The sequence below is a fragment of the Rattus norvegicus genome, chromosome 6, assembly GCF_036323735.1.
Source record: "Rattus norvegicus strain BN/NHsdMcwi chromosome 6, GRCr8, whole genome shotgun sequence".
Lineage (NCBI taxonomy): Eukaryota > Metazoa > Chordata > Mammalia > Rodentia > Muridae > Rattus > Rattus norvegicus.
Window position 1 is genome coordinate 142,664,881 of NC_086024.1, and position 13,539 is coordinate 142,678,419.

The 13,539-nt window shown below is 38.6% G+C and overlaps 1 gene segment (V, D, J or C); it reads right to left on the reverse strand.

Annotated features, from left to right (window-relative positions):
* Positions 1 to 8,137: 8,137 nt before the first annotated feature.
* Positions 8,138 to 8,698, reverse strand: Ighl4 (immunoglobulin heavy chain like 4). The segment is given in 2 exon segments: positions 8,138 to 8,457; positions 8,542 to 8,698. Coding segments are annotated over 2 exon segments (444 nt in total).
* Between the last annotated feature and the right edge of the window lie 4,841 nt (positions 8,699 to 13,539).

Here is a 13,539-nt window from a genome sequence, read left to right on the forward strand (position 1 = left end):
TTGTAACCTGCCTTTGGAATACATAACAACTGACACCTGCATTTAAGGAAATATATACATGCTTGTCTTTTAGAGTCTGTGGTTCTCCACATTGGTTGAGGTTTTTTCTGTGGTTGAAACCACATACCAGCAAATTTCATAAATTGATATATTTTAACAGTTTTGTAAGGTTCTGTTTATAAATGTATTTTTCTTCTACCCCTCTTATTAAAAATAGATTATTATTTTTATATAATACATACTGATGAGAGTTTCCCCACCCTCTACTAATTCCAGGTCTTAACTTAAAGTATCATGTGTACCCAACATGTTTCAAAACTCTCCATTCCTATGGATATTTTTGTCCCCCCTTTTATGAAGCAGTGAAAGCAGCCATATTTTGGTCAACTTTCTTCTTGAGCTTCCTTTGGTCTATGGATTGCATGTTGGGTAATTCAAGCTCTTGGGCTAATATCTACTTATCAGTGATTGCATACCATGTGTGTTTGTCTGTGATTGGGTTACCTCACTCAGGGTGATATTTTCTAGTTCATTCCATTTGCCTATGAATTTCATGAAGTCATTGTTTTTTTTCCCTTAGGAGTACTCCAAAGTGTAGATATACCACATTTTTGAAAGACTGAAAGAGCTGAAGGGGCTTGCAACCCCAATAGAACAACAGTGCAAATCAACCAGAGCTTCCAGGGACTGAAAAACTACACAAAGGCTATACATGGACTGACCCAGTGCTCCATCTATGTATGTAGCAGAAAATAGCCTTGTTGGGGCAAAAGTGGAAGAGGAAGCCCTTGGTCCTGCGAAGGTTGGAACCCCAGTGAAGGGAAAAGTCAGGGATGTGATGGGGGTGGATGGTAGGAATACACTTATCGGGAAGGGGGTGGAAAGGATCTTATGGACAAGAAAACAGGAATGATAATAACATTTGAAATATAAATAGAGAAATATATCCAATTAACAAAGCAAAAAAAAACAGTCTGCAAAAATATGAAACAATACTTAGAGAAATAAATATACTGTAAAACCATCACATGAAAGTGGAATATTGAGATGAGGAAAAATGTACCAGATGGAAGGAAAAGAATCAGATCCATTTGTTTATACAATGAGGAATTTCATCAAAATAAGTCATAACAAATACTGAAACCCATGTGAGACTTTATGCAGAAAGAGAGACATTGGAGCACACAACTCTAGATGGAAATCCCACCATCAAATCTCACTCTTTGGAGCACAGGGTAATTCACAGAAGATGTAGCTAAAAGAGTGTACTAGCCAGAGGGGAAGGAAGATACCAGGAGAAGAAGACCATCTAAATCAACTGAGAAAAGCTCATGTGAATGAAAAGACTGAAGCAGCAAGCACAGGACGATATAAGTGATATAAGTGATCATCATATTTATGGTAGCTTTCAGTTTAGTACTACTTCTTTGCATAATTATCCCACTGATGACTTCTAGGTCATTTCCAGTTTCAGCTAATACCAATATGGCATCAATAAAAATTAGCAGGTGTCTCTAATAGGATGCATAGTCCTTTGTGTATGGCTTGAGAGTGACAAAGTTGAATATTCAGAGACATCCATTCCCACCTTCAAGTGAAACACCCACACTGATGCCCACAGTACATGAGCACAGTGAAAAAATTTGCTGAATGAGACTTTCAAGATAAATTTTGCAAAGTAGGTTTGAATGATGTCTAACACAAACTTGACCAAAGAGATTTCTACCTGATGCAATGTATTAACCATATGATATGTCATCCATATTAAACATATGCATTCATATATTAAGGAAAAAATTCTCTCTTAAAGAACATGCAGCTTCAGAGGGGCAGACACTCCTGGGAAGCCAGAATAGACTACACTCTGCCCACATTTCTGACTCCAGAGGAAAACACCTAATGCCATCAGGGACCCCGGTGCACCAGGGCCTCGGGAAAGGTCCATTCTGGTCGCCGCCCTCATGGAAAGCTCAAAAGCAGCCCCCCAGGAGCAACGTCAGACACAGGACCACAGGTAAGACAAAGTTTTGTGCTCCGAGTAACTTGCCTGCTGGACTCAAGACACATGCCACAGGAACAGCTGAATGCCAGTAGACAGGAAAGATTATGCCCAAAAGCAGAACACTCTGTTCCCATAACTGGCTGAAATAAAACAGGAAAAAAGGTCTACAGCACTCCTGACACACAGGCCTATAAGACGGTCTAGCCACTGTCAGAAATAGCAGAACAAGGTAACATCAGAGACAGCCTGATGGCGAGAGGCAAGCACAGGAATCCAAGCAACAGAAACCAAGAGTGCATGGCATCATCGGAGTCCAATTCTCCCACCAAAGAAAACACTGAATAACCAAACACATGAGAAAAGCAAGATCTTGATTTTAAATCACATTTGATAATGATGATAGAAGACTTCAAGAAAGACATAAAGAACTCCATTAGAGAAACCCAGGAAAACATAATTAAACAACTAGAACCCTATAAACAGGAATCACAGAAATCACTGAAAGAACTCCAGGAAAACACAATCAAACAGGTGAAACAATTAAAAATGGAAATAGAAGCAATAAAGTAAGCACAAAGGGAGACAATCCTGGATTTAGAAAACCAAAGGAAGAGGCAAGGAGCTGGAGATACAAGCATCACCAACAGCATAAGAGATAGAAGAGAGAATCTCAGGAACAGAAGATTCCACAAAATCATTGACACAACTGTAAAAGATAATGGAAAATGGAAAAAGCTACTGTCCAAAACATACAGGAAATTCAGGACTCAATGAGAAGTTCAAACTTAAGGAAAATAGGTATAGAAGAGAGAGAAGACTCCCAGCTCAAAGGATCAGTAAATATCTTCAGCAAAATCATAGAAGAAAACATCTAAAGAAAGAGATGCCCATAAACATAAAAGAAGCCTACAGAACTCCAAAGAGATTGGACCAGAAAAGAAATTCCTCCTGTCACATAATAGTCAAAACACCAAATGCACAAAGAAAAATAAAGAAAGAATATTAAAATCAATAAGGGAAAAAGTTCAAGTAAAATATAAAGGCAGACCTATCAGAATTACACCAGATTTCTCACCAGAGACTATGAAAGCCAGAAGATCCTGGACAGATATCATACAGACCCTAAGAGAACAAAAATGCCAGCACAAGCTACTGTATCCAGCAAAACTCTCAATTAACATTGAGGGAGAAACCACAATATTCCATAACAAAACCAAATCTTTTTACAAATCCAGTCCTATAAAGGTTAATAGATGGAAAATCCCAATACAAGGAGGGAAACTACACCCTAGGAAAAGCAATAAGGTAATTTCCTTGCAACAAAATCAAAAGAAGAGAAACACACAAACATAATCCCACCTCTAAATATGAAAATAACAAGAAGCAACAGTCACTATTCCTTAATATTTCTCAACATCAACGGACTCAATCCCCTCAATAAAAAGACATAGACTAACAGACTGGATAGGTATAGAGGACCCAACATTTGCTGCATGCAGGAAACACAACTCGGAGACAAAGACAGACACTACCTCAGAGTAAAAGGCTGAAAAACCATTTTCCAATCAAATGGTCCAAAGAAGCAAGTTGGAATAGCCATTCTAATATTGAATAAAATCGACATTCAACCAAAAGTCATCAAAAAAGATAAGGAAGTACACTTCATATTCATCAAAGGAAAAATCCACCAAGATGAACTCTCAATCATAAATATCTATGCTCGAAATACAAGGGCACCTACCTTGATAAAAGAAACCTTACTAAAGCTCAAAGAACACATTGCACCTCACACAATAATAGTAGATTTCAACAACACATTCTTATCAATGGACTGATCATGGAAGCAGAAATTAAACAGACAGAGAAGCCAACAGAAATTATGAAACAAATGGACTTAACAGATATTTATAGAATATTTCATCCTAAAATCAAAGGATATAACTTCTTCTAAACACCTCATGGTACCTTCTCCAAAATTGACCATATAATCGGTCACAAAACAGGCCTCAACAGATTCAGGAAGATAGAAATAATCTGACGCATGCTGTCAGGTCACCACAGACTAAGGCTCATCTTCAATAACAATATTAATGACAAAAATCCCACAAATACATGGAAGTTGAGCAATGCTCTACTCAATGACAACATGGTCAAGTAAAAAATAATGAAAGAAATTAAAATCTTAGAATTTAATGAAAATGAAGGTGCAACATAACCTAACTTATGGGACACAATGAAAACTGTGCTAAAAGGAAAACTCATGCCTCTGAGTGCCTGCAGAAACAATCAGGAGAGAGCATACATCAGCAGCTTGGCAGGACACCTAAAAGCTCTAGAACAAAAAAATAGCAAATACACCCAGGAGGATAGAAGGCAGGAAATAATCAAACTCAGGGCTGAAATCAACCAAGCAGAAACAAAAAGGACTGTACAAAGATTCAACAAAACCAAGAGCTGGTTCTTTGAGAAAATAAACATGATAGGTAAACCCTTAGCCAAACTAAAAGAAGGCACAGAGAGTGTGTCCAAATTAAAAAGTCAGAAATGAAAAAGGAGACATAACAACAAAATCAGAGGAAATTCAAAAAATCATCAAATCCTACTACAAAAGCCTATATTCAACAAAACTGGAAAAATCTAAAGGAAATGGACAATTTTCTAGACAGATACCAGGTACCAAAGTAAAATCATGAACAAACAAACCATCTAAACAATGTCATAAATCCAAAAAGAAATAGAAGCAGTCATTAAAATTCTCCCAAACTAAAAGAGTCCAGGACCAGATGGGTTTAGGGCAGAATTCTACCACGCCTTCATAGAAGACCTCATAACAATGCTGTTCAAAATATTTCACAAAATAGAAACAGAAAGAACACTACCAAATTCCTTCTATGGTGCCACAATTATTCTTACACCTAAACCACACAAAGACCCAATGAAGAAAGAGACCTTCAAATCAATTTCCCTTATGAATATCAACACAAATATATTCAAAAAAATTCTTGCAAACCAAACCGAACACATCAAAATGATCCTCCAACATGATCAAGTAGACTTCGTCGCAGGTATGCAGGGATGGTTCAATATACAGAAATCCAACAAAGTAATCCACTATATAAAAAAACTGAAAGATAAAAACCACATGATCATTTCAATAGACACTGAGAAAGAATTTGACAATATTCAACACCCCTTCATGATAAAAGTCCTGGGAAGAACAGGGATTCAAAATCCACAGCTAAAGATAATAAAAGCCATATACAGTAAACCAGTAGCTAACATTAAACTAATGGAGAGAAACATGAACAAATACCACTAAAATCAGGGACGAGACAAGGCTGCCCACTCTCTCCCTACTTATTCAATAGAGTTATCAAAGTCCTAGCCAGAACAATCAGACAACAAAAGGATGTCAAAGTGATACATATTGGAAAGGAAGAAATCAAAACATGACTATTTGCAGATGATGGGATTGGATACTTAAGTGATCCCAAAAGTTCAACCAGAGAACTACTAAGCATGATAAACAACTTCAGCAAAGTAGCTGGGTATAAAATTAACTCAGACAAATCAGTAGCCTTTCTCTACACAAGAGATAAACAAACTGAGAAAGAAATTAGGGAAATGACACCCTTCTTAATAGTGCCAAATAATATAAAATACCTCAGTCTGATTTAACCAAGGAAATGAAAGGTCTGTAAAATAAGAACATCAGTCTCTGGAGAAACAAATTGAAGATCTCAGAAGATGGAAAGACCTCCCATGCTCATGAATTGGCAGAATTAATATATTAAAAATAGCCATTTTACCAAAAGCAATCTATAGATTCAGTGCAACCCCCATCAAAATTCCAATTCAATTCTTCATAGAGATAGAAAGAACAATATGCAAGTTCATTTAGAATAAAAAAAAAACAGGATAACTAAAACTATCCTCAACAATAAAAGAACTTCTGGGGGACTCACCATCCCTGACCTCAAGCAGTATTACAGAGGAATAGTCATAAAAACTGTATGGTATTCTTACAGAGACAGGCAGATAGATCCGTGGAATAGAATTGAAGACCTAGAAAGGAACCTACACACAAACCTATACTCACTTGATCACTGACAAAGGAGCCAAAACCATCCAATGGAAACAAGATACCATTTTCAACAAATGGTGCTGATTCGCCTGAAGGTCAGCATGTAGAAGAAGGCATGTCGATCCATGCTTATCACCCTGTACAAAGTTTAAGTCCAAGTGGATCAAGGACCTCCACATCAAACCAGATACACTCATACTAATAGAAGAAAAAGTGGGGAAGAGTCTTGAACACATGGGCACTACGCTAAATTTCCTGAACAAAACACCAATCACTTATGCTCTAAGATCAAGAATCAACAAATGGGATCTCATAACCCTGCAAAGTTTCTTCAAGGCAAAGAACACTGACATTAGGACAAAATGGCAACTAACAGATTGGGAAAAATCTTTACCAATCCTACCTCTGATAGAGGGCTAATATCCAAAATATACAAAGAACTCAAGAAGTTATACTCCAGAGAGACCAACAACCCTATTAAAATGGAGTACAGAGCTAAAGAGAGAATTTACAGCTGAGGAATATTAAATAACTGAGAAGCACCTAAAGAAATGTTCAACATGCTTAGTCATCAGGGAAATGCAAATCAAAACAACCCTGAGATTCCACCTCACACCAGCAGAATGGCTAAGATCAAAAACTCAGTATACAGCAAATGCTGGCGAGGATGTGGGGAGTGAGGAACACTCCTCCATTGTTAGTGGGATTGCAGACTGGTACAACCATTCTGGAAATCAGTCCGGAGGTTGCTCAGAAAATTGGACATTGAACTACCTGAGGACCCAGCTATACCTCACTTGGGCATATACACAAAAGATGCTCTGACATACAACAAAGACACAAGCTCCACTATGTTCACATCAGCCTTATTTATAATAGCCAGGAGCTGGAAAGAACCCAGATGCCCTTCAACAGAGGAATGGATTCAAAAAATGTGGTACATCTACACAATGGAGTACTACACAGCTATCAAAAACAATGACTTCATGAAATTCATAGTCAAATGGATGGAACTAGAAAATACCATCCAGAGTGAGGTAATCCAATCACAGAAAAACACACATGATATGCACCCACTGATAAGTAGATATCATCCCAAAAGCTTGAATTACCCAAGATGCAATGCAAGAACCACATGAAACTCAAGAAGGATGACCAAAATGTGGACGCTTCACTCCTTCTTAAAAAGTGGAACAAAAATATCCATAGATGGGCATAGGGAGGCAAAGTTTAGCACATCAACTGAAGGAATAGCCATTTACAGCCTGCCTCACATGTGGCTCATATATATGTACAGCCACCAAAACTAGATAAGATGGATGAAGCTAAGAGGTGAATTCTGACAGGAACCAGATACAGATCTCTCCTGAGAAACACAGCCAGAACATGTCAAATACAGAGGCGAATGCTAGCAGCAAACCACTGAACTGAGAATGGGACCCCCATTGGAGGAATTAGAGAAAGGACTGGAAGAGTTGAAGGGGTTTGCAACCCGATGAGAGCAACAATGCCAACCAACCAGAGCTTCCAGGGACTAAACCACCACCAAAAGTCTATAAATGGATGGACCCATGGCTCCAACTGCATATATAGCAAAGGATGGCCTTGGTGTGCACTAATGGAAGGAGAAGCCTTTGGTCCTACCAAGGTTGGACCCCAGTGTAGGGGATTGTCAGGGAAGGGGTGCATATAGGTGGGGTGAACGGGGAGGGGAACATTTTTATAGGAGAGGGGGAGGAGTTACGGGCAATGATGGACAGGAAACCAGGAAAGGGACTAACATTTGAAATGTAAATAAGAAATATTCAATTTTTTAAAATGGAAAAAATAAATAATAAATAAATAAATCCACAGACAGAATCATTTGTGAACATCTTAATAGGGCCCTATGGTGAAAAAAAAAAATGAATAGAAACATCTTAACCTAAGAGTAAACAGGAAACCACAGAGGTCAGAAGGAAAACTGTGAACATACCCTCTTATGATTAAATAGGAAGGAACAGAGCTGAGAATCATCCTGAAATACTGTACAGCTGAAAGCTGAGGCTGTGTCAGTGTGGAGTGTGAGCACAGTAGTATGTGGCAGTATCTGCAGTATCCACACTGGTGACCTTGAGGAATGCTTGGTTGTTGGAGGTGTCCTTGGAGACTGTGAGCCGGCTCTTCAGAGATGGGTTGTTGTATGTATTACCATTCCACCAAATGCTTGCCAGCCACTCCAGACCCTTCCCTGAAGGCTGACGAATCCAGCTCACACCCATACCATAAGTGCTCAGTGAAAATCCAGAGAAAGAGCAAGTCAGACTGAGGGTGTGGGAGGGCTGCAATATCCCAGGGCCAGACTCTTTCAGAGTAACCTGGGCCAGGACATCTGTGGAGAAAGGAAAGGGAAGAAGCCAAGGTTGGAATATGTGAGGATAGAATAGTTCATCCCTTAGGAAACCTTGGTACTCACATGCAGGGACAAGCAGCAGTAGGAATGAGGAAGTAAGCCTGTCCATGGCTGCACACCAGTGAGTGCACAGGCCCACCTTTGGCTTTTCTACCCAAGGTTGGGTGGATCCAGGAGAGATTTGCATTCCCTCACCAGGTGTTGACGCTGATGGTGTACTTAAGTCTTAGGACTCAAGTTGTATCATTCTATGATGGGAGATGCAGGAGCCACAAGAGAGTTCATATCTGCTTCCCACAGAGAGTACGTAACACCCAAGACCAGGTTCCTCACTATAAACACTTCTGCTGAGTGAGGTTGGGTTGCAGTATTATTGATAGAAACCCTAACTTTTACATATAGGGTCCTGACTCTGCCCACTCATCTAGGAATCATTTCCCTGTGCTTCTGCATGGAGGACAGATGCGAAGCTCTGTTTTTGGGGCCTGAGTGAGTCTTATCACTATGTATTTTCCATAAAATTGGTACAGTAATTGTAGACTTCTTGCCTTGTACAAGAGTATATGCCATCTCAAGCTGGCAATTATGAATACTGTAATTCGATGAAAGAGAGTAATTTCATTGACTTTACTGATGTGTCAAGGTACCGCGTCTCAAAATTGAAATTGCTATTTATTCAACAATCATTAGCTTCATCTTTATATTGACCTGTATTTGTGAAAACTTTAAAATAAAAAGCAGAAAACAATAACTCTAACCAAAGAGAAGTTTATTCAATCTCCTAGATGCGTATGATCTTGGAACTCAGAACAGCACCCGCTTTGGTATAATTAGAGGAAGGATTGAAAGACCTGAAGGGGTTTGCAACCCCATAAGAAAAACAATGCCAACCAACCAGAGCTTCCAGGGATTTAACAACTACCCAAAAACTATACAGGGATTTAACAACTACCCAAAGACTATACACGAACTGACCCAGAGCTACAGCTGCATATGTAGCAGAGAATAGCCTTGTGGAAGGGTAAGTTCTTGGTCCTGCCAAGATTGGACACCCAGTGCAGGGGAATGTCGGGAGGCAGTAATGGCAGTGGATGGGAGGTCAGGTGAACACCCATATGGGGAGGAGGAGAGGGTGGGATCTTAAACTGGGAAAGGGAATAACATTTGAAATGCAAATAAAAAATATACCTAAAAAATTTTCCAAAAGAAAAAAAGAGGAAATGTAAATTCCCATGGATTTTTATCCAAATATATGGAAATTACATACTCTGATCCATGAATACAAATAATATTGTATTTAAACTGAATAATACAAAGTTATTGGAAATAAAAAGAAACTAAAAATGTAAGAAAGGCCAGACTATAAAATACACCCAGCTTTTCTCTCTCTCCTTCACCTGAGCTGAGGGCATAACATGGCAGCGGGACCAGGTCTCCCACACTTTCTCAGTGGGGGTGCACGGGTTTAACACTGTGGCTGGAACATCCAGGACTGTATTCCCAAGTCACAATCAATCTTATTTTCCAACTGAAAAACTCCCTCCTGCCAGGCGAAAGAAGTTACAGACAGATTTACAGATGCAACTGACAATGAAGATGATGTCCTAACATGACACATGCTTGAAATTTTCTATCATTTCATTTGTATATGAAATTGTTTCTTGTCCTTCCAGTATGTTAATGTGTAATTAATAAAACATATGCTCAATTACTTAACAAAGAACTTTTATTGTCCTAAATTTGTAGTCTTGTCACAGTAGCTACGTCACATGTATGGTTTATTCTTTAAAGTTGTGTGTTGTTAGGAAAGGAAGCCTCAGAACTTCCCCACACTCCAGATGTTTCTCTGCACCTGTTACTGTGTCAATCCTGGTGAAAGTTGGATCTATACCATCCTCTGCTGGTACTGAGCAAACAAGGAAGCTGCTCACTGTCCCCTGCACAGTAACACAAAGTTGTGTCTTAGTGACAACAGAGCTCTGTTTCAGAATGAACTTGTTCTTGAATGGGTAAACTGACATTCTGATGGATTCTTCAGGGACAGCTCCACACCTTATACAGAACTTAGTCTATTTTCTTTAAGGGCACATAGGTTCTTCAGGAAGTTGAACAGCCACAAGGAGACTCTCACCTGTGACAGTCATGAGCAATTATAACACAGTGCAGAGGTGCAGCCTAAGCATGGGAAGGGTCTGAAAGCCAGGCAGCAATGGGAGTGGCACTAAGATAATAATGACTCGGTCAGTAGTGGATGCAAGCTGTCAGTTCAAGTGCTCTCTGTTTATCCAAGGATTCTCTTCATTCTTCCTTCCTCTACTTTCATGCCTTTCCCTTCCCCCATTTCCTCATTCCTTTTCCTTCTCTCCTTTCATTCTTTCTTTTTCCCAACCAGAGAGCCTGAACACAGTCTTTTACTTAGTAAAGTTACATCTTTAAGGCTTTGATCATTATTAATAATTATTTATAAAATCCTTAAATTTATATAAGTTCTATGAATTCCAGATAATTTGTTGCAACCCATGCTTCCTTAAAACAGAAACTAAACCCAAAACAAAAGCACATTTCTTTATATGTTTTCACAGCCTATTCTTCACAGGAATCTGAGCATAGCACTCATGGTTTCCTGGTACAGCAGACAGGAGCCATCAGTAACTGTTTTCATGGAAGAACAAAAAGATAACACACTACTAACGTTGAAATGATTTTTTATGAAGTTTTTAATTGTATGCATGCAAAGCAACCAGCTCTCCCTAATACCTCTTTAGGCACTGTCATAGCCAAACCTATAAATCACTAGGAGAACAAACTACTAACTTTTTGTATCTTGTACATCAACTTTTAATCCTCTAATCTTATTTCATCATATTACTTATTCAATAGTCTAATGTACTGCCGTTCAAATACTATTTTTTCTAGATATATACATTTTATTCTATAATAGAAATCAATCATTTGTTTGTATTTTATAGACTCCTCTTTTCTGCCCATGCCTTTTCTTCCTGAGACCACTTTAACTCTCTATCCTTGATGTCCCCATGTTCATCCTGGCAAATAAATGCAGCAGGCATTGGACCGGAGAGTACATGTATCTCCTTCTGATTACAAATTCAATCCCAAGTCTGGAAATGAACCATTTCTACAAAGGACAATGTAGGTTTTTTGCCTTTATGAGAATGGTCTCTAGATCCTTTCCCATGGACCAAAGGAGAAGGACAAGGCCTGTTCCTTGCTGTCCACAGTCTCATGACCACCTCCATTTCTCATCGCTGAAAAGGACATCTGTTTCATTTACCATGGAGTGATTTGGTCTGAGTAAAGGTGGGGAAGTTTTTTCCCCAAAAAGAAAGATTGTAAGTAAAGTAGTGAAGACAGTAGATTGATTTCAGGTCAACAGCAGTCATAAACACACTTGGGGATTATGTGGATAAAAGGCTAGTGATGCTCCAGGGACAGGAACTGGGTCAGAAATGCCCTACTCATCCATGCCAGACCCTCAGGTCTCTCCTCATGAATCAACACAGATAAACCACAGGCCTTCTAAGACTGCATGATATTTGTTCACATTCTACTCACAGAGTTCAGCACTAACTATACAGAGTTGAAAACATAATGCCCAGGTTGTAGGATGGTTGCATACGATCCTGGGCTAAACTGGATGGAAACAGCGAACCAGGGAACCAGAAGTGGTCACAGCACAGGCCAACTACCCTAAAAGGTGCATTTAGTAAAATTGCACAAAACAGTGTTTATTTATTTTCCTGTTTCCAGATTAGGTCTGAGAGTTTGATGAGTTGCTGTGTTGGGCATGTTAATTTGTTCCGTTGTGTACCTTATTTATAAGCAGTGAAGCTACTTTTCATCTTTCTTCTGGTAAAACATTCCACTGAGAACTTTCTGCAGTGCTGACTTGATCATAATGAGCTGTGTCACATTGTACTTTCTTGAAATACTTTTATTTTTCCCTCAATTTTGAAAAATAACTTAGCAGGGTATAACACTCTTGGCTCACAGTTGCTTATTTTCAGAGAATGAACTATTACATTCCACATCTTTCCAGTCTTTGAGATTGCTAAGGGTCTAGCGTAATTCTTCTACGTCTATCTTTTTATGTGAATTGGTGTTTTGGCTGCCTCTTTTAGTATTGTTTCTTTGTTTTTTATATTTGACATCGTGAGTAGAATATTCCACACTACTGACTATTTGGTGTTCTACATACCTCTTGTATTTGGAAGCCTACTTCTTTCGGTAAATTTGGTGTGATCTCTCTAATTAGTTGATCTCTTTCATTCAATTTTACCTCTGCTTCTTCTACACTGGGAATTCTTAGGTTAGGCTTATTGGACATATCCTGGAGTTCTTAGAAATATCATTCTTGCTACTGAATTTTTTCCTTATTCATGTCTGTTTATATTATGTACTCAACTGTATGCTCCATCAAAGAAATTGATTCTTCTTCATGGTGTTGTCTGTCAATGATAACATTTGTTGAAATTTTTGTTTGGTTGTCCATCCTCTTCATGTCAAGCATTTTGTATAATTTTCAAGGTCTTAATCACCTTGCTATGTTTTCCTCCACGCTCTGAGCTTTGCACTCCAATTTATTAACTGTTGCATTCACTTTGAAGACTGCCTTATCAAGATCTTGAATAGATTCTGTAAATTTATGCATATTTGTTTGGCTCTTATGTGTGATTATTAGTTCCTTTGAATATTAAGATTCCAAACACTTTCTGAGAAATTTCATCTCTTTCCATAATTTTGAATTGCCTCAGATAGGAACTGGCAGGTTGGTATTGTGTATCAGATAATGGTTATGTTGTAGTTTTTTTTATATTGTTTCCTTGAATTTTGTGCATCTCTAGAAGTGCACTTGTTTTCACATCTTCTTCAGATCTTTTTGTGATGTTTTGGTTTCCATGTATCTTCTTAGAGAAACAGCTGCATGAAGTTCAGCTGCAAGGACTGGTGAAAATGGTGTTGACTGTCAAAAACAGTTGTTGAATTTATGTTGGCTATGTATCCAAATGACTAAGGTTGGGGCTATACACTTAGTCTGAGGTA